Below are 15,263 nucleotides of genomic sequence, written 5' to 3'. Positions count from 1 at the left end.
GTAAATCTGAAAATACTCCCTGAAATGGATTAGTTTAAAAATAGTTTTGAAGGAGGAAGTGGAAGAGTAGATGTAAAAACTGCTTTCAAGTATTTGCTCTATCTCTAACAAAACTGCTTAACTCCAGGAAAAATTACTTAGCTTCTTTGAACCCAGTTAACCTGTGATAGAAATCCTTTATAATGTTAGGGTTACAAAAGCTAATATTTTAAAGATAAAAACATACACTACCTGATACATAATAGGTATGCAGTAATGGCAGAATTAATATCAGAGAAATATACTGATAGAGATGAGCAAGGAGAGAGGTCATCACTTATCAGGATGTGTACATCTGATCCTCAAGAGTCCAATCCAATGCATTCTTATCTAGCAGTGTTTCAATTGTCTGGTTGTATGATTAGGCAAAGTAAGTATTTTAACTCAAAATCAATTCGCCTCCCTTTTTTCTAGAGTCATGAAAAGAGATGAGCTCCATGAGGGTGTTCCCCATGACTATTCTGCTCCCAAGGGTTTGCACACTACCCAGCACATAGTGCTAATAAATATTCGTGCTTGGATGAATGCAGCAATTTACTAATGATTGCAAAAAACTACTCAGAAATAACCATGTCATGTGAAAATTATTAACCGACCATATAATTATGTTTTATAGATACAAAGGCAGTCTCTGTTGACAGGGCACACAGACATTGTGACTCATGTGAAGTTGTTGGTGAATGACATGGTGGTGGATTCAGTTGGAGGTTATCTCTATTGGACCACACTCTACTCAGTGGAAAGTACCAGGCTAAATGGAGAAAGTTTCCTGGTACTACAGGCACAGCCTTGGATTTCTGGGAAAAAGGTGATGAATTAAATATAAGATCTGATCATTTACGAATATTAAGTAGTGCTACTGTATAGTTATGACAATGCTGTTTCTGGTAGAATCTGAAAGGAAATCTGTCAGGATGTCGGTATAACTAAAATTTCTCTAAGTCTCATTTGATTGTCATAATGGATTAAATAAGTTTAAATACAATATGGAGAATTTTGTAATTTGCTTTATCTTGAATGGACCCGCACCTAAAAGCATTTTAATTTCTGACTGTTTTTAGAGTCCTTAGGAATTGTATTGAATATTTTACAGCTTCTTGTTGGGTAATAATTAGATGCTTTATTATTTTCCACCAATTTTGGATACAGATTGCTTAGATGTTTTATTATATTTGATCAATTTTGGGTACTGACTGGTCTAAAAACTGTGTGACTCCTAGGCAAAGTATTTGACTTCTCTTTGTTTCCTTATCTGAGAAATGGGAATATTAGCAATTGGCCTACCTCTTAGGGCTGTTGCAAAGATTAAATGAGATAATTAATGGGAGGTACGGAGAATAGTTCCAGGCACACGGTAACCACTCAATAGTTAAGTTCTTATCACCGTAACTAAATCTGAAAAACACACCTAATACAGGAATATATCTAAACACATTACTTCCATTTCCTTGATCCTCAAATTCTAGAAGCAATACATATTTTTCTTGATCCTCAACTTCTAGGAAACAATACCTATATTCTTGAGACCCTGTAAGTTATTCATCAAAATATCTGAATTTTGTGTTTCCTGATCATAATGGTAATATATGTTTGCTGTAGGAATTTAGAAATCACAGAAAATCGTGAAAAAGAAATAAAACATTCATACTATTTCAACCTAAGATATGCCTTAAAATTTTTATTTTTTTAATCATTTTTTTTTATCTGCCCATAAAGGTAAAATACACATAATATAGATATACCCGATCATGTGTAAACAAATTGTGAGTCACATGATCTCCAATTTCAGGATATGTGGGCTGTAATTCCTAGGGTATAAAGACCTTATTTGCATATACAGATCAGAGCACAGATATTTAAAAGGAATAAAGACTTATACACATATCCAGAGATTAATCATTCCTGTCAAATCATGAAAACATCCCTTAATTCTACTTTAGAGCCACTTGAGTCTGAATACAGGAGAGTATATTTTTTATGTCTCAGTAGTAAGTGTTAGGGCAAAGCACTTTTATTTTTGTAAAAGCAGATTAAAGATAATATCATCTCAGGAGTAACGTTCTATCTATTTCTGGGGCTTTGTCAGTAATCTCCCTCACTGCTCCAATCTGGTCATTTGAGACATATTTACTCAGGAAAATTCTGTAGCGGCCCTGGGGACTTGCCTGAAAATGAGTGAAAAATTAGATTACTCAGCATGTTTGGGGAAACACGCCATTCTTTAAATCCCCACACCAAATCCTCTCACGGGCTGGCGAGTGTTGCTGCTTGTACAAATCTGAGTTCTGGGTCCATGGTTTGATGTCTTACCCATCCGCTTCCATTAAAGCTAGTGGGTGTTTTGAAGGTAACGCATTTTGCACTGCGCAAAACTCTCCATTTCACTGTCATTCCTTCATATGTTCCTCATGGATTTATCATGGAGTCATGAGATACTTTGCAATCAACAGATATAATAAAGTAGTCAGCCAATTCCTTAGAGAAAGACCCGATTTTTATGTGATTCAAAGGGAGAATGCTGGGCGCCTGAGTGGCTCAGTTGGTTAAGCGACTGCCTTCGGCTCAGGTCATGATCCTGGAGTCCCGGGATCGAGTCCCGCATCGGGCTCCCTGCTCAGCGGGGGGTCTGCTTCCCCCTCTGCCCTCTTCCCTCTCGTGCTCTCTGTCTCTCATTCTCTCTCTCTCTCAAATAAATAAATAAAATCTTAAAAAAAAAAAAAGGGAGAATGCTGTGAGACATTCATCTAAAGTGAACAGATACCCTTTGCCACATCTGATGGATTGGGTGGGCTCCTAGTACATGGTACATTTTACCACAGGATTAAACCTCAAGCTTTTAGTTTCGATCAAAGGCATTATTTCCAAGGCATGGGCGTTATTAGACATAACAATGGTTACCAAAGACTTATGGAACATCCTCTGGTTCTGTTTAAATGTGGGCCCAAATGACTGATGCAAAGGAATGCAGTAACCAACACCTGAATTTTACTTACAGCTCAAATAGTTTGTTGTATTCCAGAGCAGGGAGTTGTAAAAGATTCTTTTCTAAGAGATAAAAGAGACTTCATAATTTGTTGGAAAACTCGAGTGCATCTCATTATAAATAACCAAAGATTAACCCGATTTCACTTTAACGGAAACAATAGTCAGTACATTTCTTTTAGCCTGAGGCAAGGCCATGATACCACTGCCCAAGGGCTGGGGATCGCTAGAATAGTGTGTGTTTATTTATTTATTTTTATTTTGTGGGAAAGGAGAAGGTTGAGTTTCCTTGAAGACAGCAGGCTGTGATGTGTATGATAGCCGGAGCTTCTTACAGTGACGTGCCTTTGTAGCAGGCCTTGGGGCACCTGTCAGCAAGAATTTTTAGTTCTTGGCTAGCTTGCTGTATTCTTTTTTACGCTTCTCACTGGCTCATCATTTTTGTTTTTCTGCTGCAGTGTCTTGTTAAAGATGTAGTCGTCAACTTTAATCCTTGATCCCTCTTAGCCTCTAGGTCTGCTCTAGAAACAGTCCATCACTGAGGTCAGGCACCTGGCAATCTCAGCTTATTTGAAAATTACCTCTAACGCCAAAGAAAGCAAAAGTGTTCCTTTGGGTTGTAACTTCTATCCACGTAGTCTATGTCATAGGAGAAGCAGACTTTCCTCAGGCCTCACCTAGACAACTGGACATAAAGTTAAGACAGGCACCGTGACAAGAAGACGAGGGAAGATTAGTAAGGAGTGGTTTTCAGATGTTAGTTGGAAATAGAACTTTATATATACATGACTCTATTTAATTATAACACATAAAAACCCTGTGTGTATTATATTTTTTAAATGTGTCAGGACATTTTGGTTGTAATTAACAGAAAATATAATTTAAAATGGCTTAAGACATTGGTTCTCAAGCTTGATGACATAATAAAATTATCTGCAGAATTTGAAAACACACGGGAAACTGGGTTCCATCTCCAGAGATTATAATTTAATAGGAGGCACTCTGGGAATTGAGGGGGGTGGTTTAAAGAACTCAACAGGTGATTCTAATGTGCATCCATGTTTGAGAACAACAGATTTAAACAACAATGAAATTCATTGACTGATGCGGCCAGAGTCCAAAGTTATGGCTAGCTTTAGGATATCCCTAGCTTTAGCTTTAGGGATAGCTTTAGGCTTTAGGCAAGGCTTGACATAGTGGCTCAAAGTTCCTGATTCAGTAGGACCTGAAATGTGGCTGAGAATTTGTGTTAAGTTTCCAGGTGATGCTGATGCTGCGGGTCCAAGAATCCCTGCCTCTTGAGCATTTTTAGGAAACCAGCGTCTATATCCAAATTGCATAGCAACAGGCACACTCATGTAATTTTGATATTCAGTGAAAGGTAAAAATCACTGAGTTTATTATTCCAAAGAGGATGTTAAAGAGAACTCTATGGCCTAAGTGTGACTTATTCACAAAGGTATCCTCCAGACATGTATTTGATTCATTTTCTTACCTTATTTTCTATTTAGGTAATTGCTTTAACTTTAGACCTTAGCGATGGGCTCCTGTATTGGTTGGTTCAAGACAGTCAATGTATCCACCTGTATGCAGCTGTTCTTCGGGGGCAGAGGTGAGTAATCGCCCTTGAAAACAATTGGTTAAGAATGAGAACGACTGGGCGCCTGGGTGGCTCAGTTGGTTAAGCGACTGCCTTCGGCTCAGGTCATGATCCCAGGGTCCTGGGATCGAGTCCCGCATCGGGCTCCCTGCTCCGCGGGAAGCCTGCTTCTCCCTCTCCCCCTCCCCCTGCTTGTGTTCCTGCTCTTACTGTCTCTGTCTCTGTCAAATAAATAAATAAAATCGCTAAAAAAAAAAAAAGAAAAGAAAACCTTTAAAAAAAAAAAAGAATGAGAACGACTTACCCCCTCAGTTATGTGATAATGCATGGAAATTCATTTATTCTTCCAATAAACATTTACCAATTACCCACTGTTTCTGCAGGCATTGTGCTTGTGGGGTAAGATAGGTTTGTAAACAACTACTTACAGTGGAATATGGTGAATCCCGTGATGGGTAGAAAGGCAGTACGGTGAATACACTGAGAAGAATGCTTCTCGAGAGCTCAGGAAATGGATAGATGTGTTTTTTCCTCTTAGCAAAGCAGAGTGTACTTGATGGAGTTAGGCAGAAATCATCCTGTCTGGCACGCGTGAAAACTGGAGTGGAAAGAAGCACATGAATTATTCTCTCAGTCTGTGTCCTCAAACTAAGCCCCCAGTTCTCTCGGCATCACCATGTCTTCCGTAATAGTGCTGTTGGGGTTGTTCGTGGTTTTTTTTCCTAGTATTTTTCCTATACTTTTTTTTTTTTTTTTTACACATTTTTGCTTTTTAAAATTAGGTGTAGGGATGCCTGGGTGGCTCAGTTGTTAAGCGTCTGCCTTCGGTTCAGGTCATGATCCCAGGGTCCTGGGCTCCAGCCCCACATCAGGCTCCTTGCTCAGCGGGGAGTCTGCTTCTCTCTTTGCCTGCCTCTCTCTCTCTCTCTCTCTCTAACAAATAAATAAATAAAATCTTCAAAAAAAATAAAATAAAATTAGGTGTAATATACATAATACGAGATGCTCAGATCTTCAGTATTCCAGTGTATCAGTTTCGACAAATACATTTTAAGACACAGACTCAGTTCCTTTGGTTAACTGGTATTCCGTCTGCATGGCTCAGTTTAAACACTGTTCTTTAAGAAGCACTTTTTCTGACCAGACTCCAGTAGGTCTCCTTGTTAAGGAATCCACTCTACCTTTCTTCTTACAGTGATGTTCAGCAGTGTCATTGTTTGCTCATCTTCTACCAGACTGCCTTTTCTGCTAGCCTGTGTATTCTGTGAGGGCAGGGATTGTATTTGTCTTATTTACCATTGCATTCCTGGCGGCTAACACAGAAGTAGGCACAGAACATTTGTTGAATGAATGAGTAAATGAGTGAACCCTCAGCCTAGTAACCTCAGCTGACCTCTATACACAACTTCATAGCATCATGGAAGAGTTTGTCTTTTTATGACTTTTTTGGTGAGCTTTGACTTAAATCCAGTCTCACCTATTGCTGAGGGCTGAAGGGTTTAAAATTCCACATGGAAGGAAGCCCCATACTGACCTCCTGAAAGTGAAGAGGTTTTGCAGAAGTTGTGCTGTGAACATTGGAGGTCAAGAATTTTCTGGTTAGCTCAGGAGATTTTTACAGGGGAGGAGTCTTCAGCTGGAAATGAGGGGCAATCCAAGCCAGTAGCAACTAAGGGATATCCAGTCTCACCCCACGGGGAAATCCTCTGCCCTGGAGACTATTTGGGGAATGTTGAAATGAACAACCTGGTGAGCAAAACTAACACAAACGTGTTCACAGGATACAGGCTGCGGGAGCTCTGTGGGTGGTCCAGAAGAGGCTAGCCTCTTCAGACCAAGGGCATCCTGCTTGGTGAGGTTCCTTCCATTTGGAATTTGGTTTTATGTATTTCACAAGGTTACTGGAAAGTTCTGATGAGAAATAGAAATAACAAGGTGTAAAATTAGACAAGTAGGTGAAAGTCCGAAAGGCGAATCAGATACTGTCTTCAGAACTGTGTTGGTATGAATAGAGTATTTTACTAGAAAAAGGATGATGGAAATAGTCTTCGTGAATATACTTCTTTATAAGGTTCCCAATTCCCAGTTATGGTCCTCTTAGGTAGTTTCAGTTTTGTTAAGGAGGTATTGTGAAATTTACAAATCAAAAATTTTTTTTTTTTTTTTTTTTAGATTTTATTTATTTGACAGAGAGAGACACAGTGAGAGAGGGATCACAAGCAGGGGGAGTGGGAGAGGGAGAAGCAGGCTCCTGGCTGAGCAGGCAGCCCGATGCGGGGCTCGATCCCAGGACCCTGGGATCATGACCTGAGCCGAAGGCAGACGCTTAACGACTGAGCCACCCAGGCGTCCCTACAAATCAAAATTTTTATGTATTTTCATTTTAAATGCCATACTTCATACTTTTCTAAAGAGGGACATGTCAACACTCTAAAAAGCTTCAGAGAAATCATCAAAAAAAAAGTCAAACCACTGCTTCAAAAGGCTGAACATCATTGAGATCGTTTCTATTTATTGAGTACTAGGCAACTGGAGTAATCTGAGAAACCACTAAGCAGATTTTTAAATAAAAATCATTGTAAAATTCTGTCATCGAGAAAAAACTGTAAAATCAATTTAAGTAATAGTCTGTTAACTTGAATCCCCCAGTCTGAAAAGAAGCATTTTGAATAAGCTGAAGAGCTTAATAAGTATCACTGAAGCAACAGTTGTGAGTAGTATAAAGTAAAGGACCAAACAGGCTAGAATGATGAATGGCAAATAAGGAAGGTGACTAACCAAGTATAGGAGGGAGGCACGGCTCAGTGAGGAGAAAGCAGTCAATATTCAGGGTACTTCCAAGAACCAAAAGTATTTGTTAAAATCTGTGTATCCTCTTGCCATTGCAATATCACATTAAGAAGAAAAGTCCTAGGGGCGCCTGGGTGGCTCAGTCGTTAAGCGTCTGCCTTAGGCTCAGGTCATGATCCCAGGGTCCTGCAATCAAGCCCCGCATCAGGCTCCCTGCTCCGCGGGAAGCCTGCTTCTCCCTCTCCCACTCCCCCTGCTTGTGTTCCCTCTCTCGCTGTGTCTCTCCCTGTCAAATAAATAAATAAAATCTTTAAAAAAAAAAAAAAAAGAAGAAAAGTCCTAGAAAATTTGCTTTAGGTATACTTGAACAAAAATGTAAAAAATCAACTTTCTATGGAACTAAAAATAACAGTGATTATTGATAATGTTCTACTGTTATTATTGATAGTGATTTTTGTTCTTGTATACACAAACACACACTCTCACAAACACATAATCTCGCCAGTACTGGCGTGTACCAGCCCTCCCCCCCCCACTTTAGGTACACATGGTAATTGGTGCCATGTCTTCGCAGCTCTGGGGAGACCAACATCACAGAATTTGCAGCCTGGAGTACTTCAGAAATTTCCCAGAATACGCTGATGTACTATAGTGGTCGACTCTTCTGGATCAATGGCTTCAGGATTATCACAGCTCAGGAAATAAGTCAGAGAGCCAGTGTCTCTGTTTTGGAACCAGCCAAATTTGATCAGTTCACGATTATTCAGACGTCCCTCAAGCCTCTGCCAGGTACAAGATTTTATTCCTGCTTACCCTCTCTCCTCCAAACTTTTTGTTAAATAAATGTTTGGGTGGGATTTTTTCTTAATAATTATGTTTTTAAAAGAAAAAGGCTTTAGTAGTTTCCATTGGTTTGCTTGCAGTCAGTTCACTCTTAACCCAAATTTGCAGCATGTGACAGTCAGAAAAAGAAAAATTTCAGGATATATTCAAGGAAAGGTAAACTTTGTTTTGGTACCAATTATTAGTGATTTCTATTAATTTTCCATGTTTTCTATGATGATTGAGAATCTTAAATTCTTTCCCCCTCTATTCTTTCTTTTCATCCCACAGGCAACTTTTCCATTACCCCCAAGGTCATCCCAGATTCTGTTCAAGAGTCTTCATTTAGAATCGAAGGGAATGCTTCAAGTTTTCAAATCCTGTGGAATGCTCCCCCTGCAGTGGATTGGGGCGTAATTTTCTACAGTGTGGAATTCAGTTCTCATTCTCAGGTATAGTGTTGGTTCTAGTAGCTTCCATTTTTCAAGCAGTCTGTACCATCTGCGTCAGCCCTGCCTGCACTGATCTGTGCTTCCTTCATTTAGCCAAGCCCGTCGATTTCCTTTGTTGTTCCCGTAGCATTTGGTTATTAAGATTTTTCCTGAGAACCCTTGTTTATAGCCAGTCTCTGACCATTTTGTGGCTAGTGGTAACAACTGGTTTGTTAGATACATTTTAACTGGTTTATGTGGAGCCACATGGACCTTACCCACATTAGCGTTTCCAAAATTGCACATTTTGACTTTACATGTGAACCGGAGTTTGGGATTTTAGTTAATTAGGAGTAAAGGATTTTATGATTCCCTCACTAAGAAAATAATGTTTTGTTCTTATGTTTTAGTTCCTGGCTAGTGAACAACAGCTTTTACCGATATTTACTGTGGAAGGGCTGGAGCCTTATGCCTTCTTTAATCTCTCTGTCACTCCTTATACGTACTGGGGAAAAGGCCCCAAAACATCTCTGTCACTTCGAGCACCTGAAACAGGTACATGGGTCAGAATCTCTTTTACAAAAGGTAGAACCTCACTTTCCATGATCTAGAATAAATAGCTAATAATTTTTAAAAATAACTGTCAGTTTTGTAGATGTGTTTAGATTCAAGACCCTTTCAATGACTTTTCAGAGATTAGAATAGCACCATTAAAATAAATCTGCATAATTTATTCCAAAAGCATATTTCAAGGATTTCTTAGAGACTGTTTCACTTGATTATCATAATATATCTGATGCAGAAACCTGTTTCAGGAAATTTGTGAAACCCTTGATAAGGAAAATGGGAATATAACAGCAGAGACAATTTCATGGAAGGCGGGCATGTCGGTAGATGTTCCCATGATGGTAGCTCAGAATCTTCCGTAGGTGAATAACTGATGTCTAAATTTAACGTTTCTCTTTGGTATATATTTTAAAAAGGATACTAGTCATATTTTTACATGCATATCGCTATAAAATGTGCAAAGCACATTTATATGTATCACTCCTTTATTAAACATTTATTGCATACTTATCCTGTGTCAGAAACATCATTTCATCCTTTCATTTGACCCTCACCCTGCTCTGAGGAAGGTAGGACAGGTGTTACTATCTCAACTATGCAAATGAGAAAGCAGAAGCCCAGTGGCTGCCCAATGTCACATAGCTAGTTAAGTGGCAGGGCTGGGACTTAATGCAGACTTTTCACTGTAGTTTGATCAAATCTCCATTCAGTCATTTCTGCAAATGGTGGTTAAGGATAGTATCATATTGATTTATTTAATATCAACTTATTAGCACAGGACCTGGCAGGTGGTAAGAGCTCAGTAAGCATAGACATCCATTCACCACTGTGGTTTTTTAACTGCTAAGATTCTTTCAATGATATTTATCCATGAGTCTCATAACAGGAACATAGTGGAGCCTGGGCAGGTTCTGGAGCAGTTAGCATTTGGATCCAGGTATGCTCTCTTCGAGATTGTCTTGGGATGTCAGCTGTGGTCGGACTCTTCTGTGGAAATGGCTTTGTCTGCATCTGTCAGGGGAAGCACCGGGGGCTAAAGTCATCAGCACTCTGCTGGATGTTGGGGGCAATAAAATAAAAAGAAAAGAAAAGATCTAGCCTTTGCCTTCAGGAAATTTACAGTATAGTCGGGAAATTATTCTGATTGACAAATCTTTATTAAGCACTTCCTGTGTGCCAGTCCTATACTAGATTTGAGGGGATTTAACAAAGAATAAGAACATGTGCTTTCTCTCATGGAGCTCATAAAACAGTAGAGATAAACACATGCTTCCAATGGTAGTAGAAATGAGGCTGTGGGAACTGAGCTGCAACGACATAGAGCGAATAGACAAGATGGAAAGCTTCATCTATACCAAGCAGCCCCCGCACTCTTAGGAGAGCGCAGTGCTCATGGATTGGTAGGGCCACTGAAGGCCTTTGGGGAGGGGGAATTCTAGCTGGGCTCTGAGGAATGATGCAAGAAAAGGTATCCCATGTGAGCACAGCGTAAGCAGGCCTGGAGATTGTATTATGATGTGAGTGTCGAACATCGAGCAGCGATGCAATTAGAGTGGAGAGTGGAGCGGGGGAGGGACCTCGTAGAGGAGTCTGAAGAAAGAAGACAGGCATCTTGGATGAAATGACATAGACATCAGGCAGAGGAATTTCTCTTGATTAAGAGGAAGAGAAATTCGTTGAAGGACTGGGAGAGACTAAATTCTTGGTTTGACTCTAGGATTAATGGTAACCACAAACCATACTCTTGGGGGGTACTCCCTGCCGGGGAGGGTTCAAGGTGAGAGTGCCTGGATCCGTGATATGCTTCATGTTACATCCTGAACTGGCTGAAGGCTGGACCGAGTTCCTGCCTTGCTTCCTGTGACAGCCATTTCCACCACCAGCTGAATCACTGTGTCAGGATGAGAGTAAATATTGTATTTTATAAGGAGAGCCAGCCACCCTCCATCTATACAGGGTGCAGATGAGAAAGATGGACCTAAGTCCTGGCAAGAAGTATTTGGGTTGAAGATAAGAAAGATTTGCTGAAATATCAGGATAGGTTCCTGAAGAAATCTGTGGAATATTCTCTCCTGAAGATCTTGAAGAACAAGATAGATACACTTCAGTGGTCTGGAATGAGAAGTACTTATTACTAAGTTTCTCCACACCCTCACCATGAATGGTAAAAAGTCAACCTTTTATTCTTGTCTACCCTATCTGTGTCTCTGCTTTGCAGTTCCGTCGGCACCACAGAACCCCAGGATATTTGTATTACCAAGTGGAAGATACCGTAACCAGAATGAAGTTGTGGTGGAATTTCGATGGAATAAGCCTAAGCATGAAAATGGTGTGTTTACAAGATTTGAAATTTTCTACCAAATATCCAACCAGACAGACACAAATGAAACTTTCGAAGACTGGATCACTATCAATGCAGCTCCCTCGGAGATGTCTTTTCAGCTTGAACACATGAGTCCTGGGTACACTGTCGCCTTCCAGGTAAGAGTGAAAACAGACGAGGGTCTCAACGGTGCAAACAGAAGGTTGATTAAAGGACTAGGTTAAGAATTCAGCCACTGTGTCAATAATTTGAGGTCCACTGTGATCATGGAAGTCAAGTGGGTATCAAGGAATACAGAGGGGAGAGGGGACAGCTAAGGTAAAGGACATCTTGACAACTTCCTGGCTTTCAGACTCAGAACAGACCATTATTTTTTCCCGAGATCACTATAGGCCATGTACCACGGAGGATGCTTTTATATTCCTTATCTCATTTGATCCTCTTATGGTCTGTGAAGAAAAAGCCATGTCCCTGGGTGTATCAGTGAGTTACTAATGCTGCATGGCTAGGAAGTGGTGTGCTATAGTCCAACTCCTAGAGTCCTTTCCACCAGATCACATCACTATTGTGAATCCTCTGGATGCCCCAACTTGGAGCTACCAATGGAAGTAAAAACTGAGGGGCTAGGTAGTTGACATCTCAAAGTTACTGTCTGGTAGCCGATAGAGGAGAAAGTGAGAGAGAATAGGAGTCAAGAATAAAAAGCTACTGCCACCCCATTTGTGCATTTTAACTTTAATGTGAAATAGCTTTCTACTTACGATAGACGGCTTGATGATTTTCATATCTTCATTAAATAGCAAGTTGGTGACAATGTTGTACACATTTAGAACTATTTTCCAACTCTTTTTGGGGAACATAAGGCTTTGGGGAATGTTTTAGAGATTTGAGCATCCTAAGGATCTATTTTCTTTTTGTAAAATCCTAATTTAATAAATATTTTATTAATATATTAGGTTTACCTATATGAATCACAAAAGTTGTACATATAAGTTAAAGATGATACACATTCCTATTTGTTAAGAATTATGTGTATTCTGATTAAATAAATATCTTGGTTAATTTTATCTGTCTATATGTACATGGAGTTTCAGATCTTAGTCACCACAGGACCATGCAAAGTGATCTACATGGATATGCATGAGCTTCACTTAACATGGTCTTGTGCAAAAGTGAAGACATCTTGGTATATGTATGTACCATGATACACACACACACACACCATATACAGATATTAGTATGTATGATATGGTAAAATATATTTAACACTAGAAGTATAATAAAAATAATCTAATGGTTTGTTGATCGAGAGGGCACTTGAGGATCTACCCTTTGGGTCCATCATTACGGATGTCAATTTTCTTTATAGGCTGTTGTACATATGCAAGGTTTGGAAATGGAAATAATTTATTACACAATAAAAGACATGTAATAAAAACTGTTTTTAAAAAGCTTTGGTACTAGGATGCAGGGCAGCACTGTGGGAAGAAAGTATACGACCCTCAGAAGACATGATTTTTATGCCGGTTTTTGCATGTGTCATTGTGGATGAGTTACTTATCTTTAATTGTGATTTTGTCCAGTTTCTGCTCTTAGTAGTCATGAGGATCAAAAGAGATAGTGTATGTAAAAGTGGTTTGAGATGCACAACTTTTTTTCAAATATAAGTTTTAATGATTATTTTCCTTTTCTAAATCTCCTTTTTTAAAAGTATAGTAAATTTAGTTATTTAAAGCTTCTACTTGTTTATTTCACAGTAAGTGGAAGTTTACCATAATATGCATAGTTTTGTTTCTGTAAAATGTTCTACATAATTTAATTGTGAAAATAGCTAAAAACCTTTCTTAGAAATTCAAATCTTTTGCAGTGGAGATTTGTGCCATTATTTTGTACTCTTTTAGACAACAACAACAACAACAATAAAAAACAAACCACAAGCATGAATGTGAGGCAATATTTACCTCTTAGTGATTTGTTGCTTTATACTCAGATGGAAGTAACTATTTGAAACTATTCAGTCAGAGAAAGACAAATACTGTATGATTTCACTCATATGTGGAATTTAAGAACAAAACAGATTAACATACGGGAAGGGGGAAAAAAAGAGGGAGGCAAAACATGAGAGACTCTTATCTACAGAGGACAGACTGAGAGTTGCTGGAGGGGAGGTGGGAGGGGATGGGCTACATGCGTGATGGGTACAAAGGAGGACACTCGTGATAAACACCGGGTGTTGTATGTAAGTAATGGATCATTAAATTCTACTCCTGGAACTAATATTACACTGTATGTTAACTCACTGGAATTTAAATAAAAACTTGAAAAAAAGAAACTTCATAATTGATATCAGAATTGTGAAATGAAAGCTTCAATAATCTATCAGTCTCAGAATGTAATTATTTTCATCGAGGACACCATTGAATGCAATTTTTTGGGTATCCTTTTCTTTCTTTAGGTTCGAGTCTTCACATCCAAAGGACCTGGGCCATTTTCTGACATAGTAAAGTCCAAAACATCAGGTATTTGTTACCTAAAAAACATTCTTGACTGTTGGTATTCTCAGGGATATGAAGCTGTCTCTGAGCTGAAGTTCAAGTCAAATAATAAATTTTTATCATCACTGAACACACTTAAATAAACCTAAGCATAGGGCGCCTGGATAGTGTTGACTGAAACTGGAACAGTAGATGAACCCAGAGGAAACCTATGGATTTCAGAATAGCCTTCTAGTGAATCAGGGGATTTTGCCAAACCAAAGTTTTGGTTTTTTTTTTTTCCCTTATACATATTATAAGTGTTTTGTTTCTTATTTTCAGAAATTAGCCCATTTCCATACCTCATAACTCTTTTTGACAGCAAGATAGTTCTATTAGATATGGATCAAAGTCAAATTGTTTGGACGTTCTCAACAGAAAGAGACATCAGTAGCGTGGGCTATACGGCTGATGATGGAATGGGCTATTATGCTCAAGGAGACTCACTCTGCCTTCTGAACATGCACAACAGGTCTACTTCTGAGGTATTTCACTATGTAAATATTCTGGAAGGAAGGATGTGGATAATTTGCATATCACACTACCCTGTAATTAAAATGATTGGTCAGTGGTTGAGCCATTAAGATAAGAATGGTTGAAGAGGACAGATGTTGTATACTTATTTAGTCACAAATGAATAGAGATTAGATTTTGGGCAAATGTCATTCAGGACTAATTTAGTAAATAGTTATTTGGTATAAGGCACTGTGTTAGTTCCTGGGATAGAAGAAAAAAAAATCACAGTCCTTGAACAAACCCAGTTAGGTATTAGTCTAACACTAGGAAGACAGTCCTGTAGCTATTAAGGGGTGAGATTTGGGATCTGAAATTTAGAATTTAATTCTGACTTCACCACTTACTAAATCTGACCCTCAGAAAGTTATTTAACTACTGATTATGTGGTATCTGGTCATAGGACTCCTGTGAAGATTAAATGAGATAATCTAGGTGAGGCACTGAACATGATGCCAGGAATGTGGTGGCATTCACTGAATAGAGCAGACAGACAGAAGACAGCATTGTGCTATGCTGAGGGCAGGATGTGGTGGTATCACAGAAAATGGGTGATCAATCCAGGTTGGAGTGGTGATGGTGGTGGTAGAATGGAAAGACATGTTAGGTTCAAAGAAGATGAGTCAGGTGAAAGTGGAAAAAGCTGAGGGGGTAGTAAGAGT

The 15,263-nt window shown here is 39.0% G+C and overlaps 1 protein-coding gene across 2 annotated transcripts in view; it reads left to right on the top strand.

Moving 5' to 3' along the window:
* ROS1 (ROS proto-oncogene 1, receptor tyrosine kinase) overlaps positions 1-15,263 on the top strand; it is a 104,083-nt gene that overhangs the window by 37,414 nt on the left and 51,406 nt on the right. For both annotated transcript variants that reach the window (XM_034990382.1, XM_034990380.1), the window contains exons 17-24: positions 656-847; positions 4,533-4,633; positions 7,986-8,200; positions 8,525-8,685; positions 9,075-9,219; positions 11,450-11,712; positions 14,010-14,073; positions 14,371-14,573. In XM_034990382.1, the coding sequence (XP_034846273.1) occupies positions 656-847; positions 4,533-4,633; positions 7,986-8,200; positions 8,525-8,685; positions 9,075-9,219; positions 11,450-11,712; positions 14,010-14,073; positions 14,371-14,573 (1,344 nt within the window). The remainder of the gene's footprint in view (positions 1-655; positions 848-4,532; positions 4,634-7,985; positions 8,201-8,524; positions 8,686-9,074; positions 9,220-11,449; positions 11,713-14,009; positions 14,074-14,370; positions 14,574-15,263) is intronic.

Source organism: Mirounga leonina, unplaced genomic scaffold (assembly GCF_011800145.1).
Source record: "Mirounga leonina isolate KUSES-001 unplaced genomic scaffold, KU_Mleo_1.0 Mir_53, whole genome shotgun sequence".
Taxonomy (NCBI): Eukaryota; Metazoa; Chordata; class Mammalia; order Carnivora; family Phocidae; genus Mirounga; species Mirounga leonina.
This window is presented reverse-complemented; position numbering and strand designations above follow the sequence as displayed.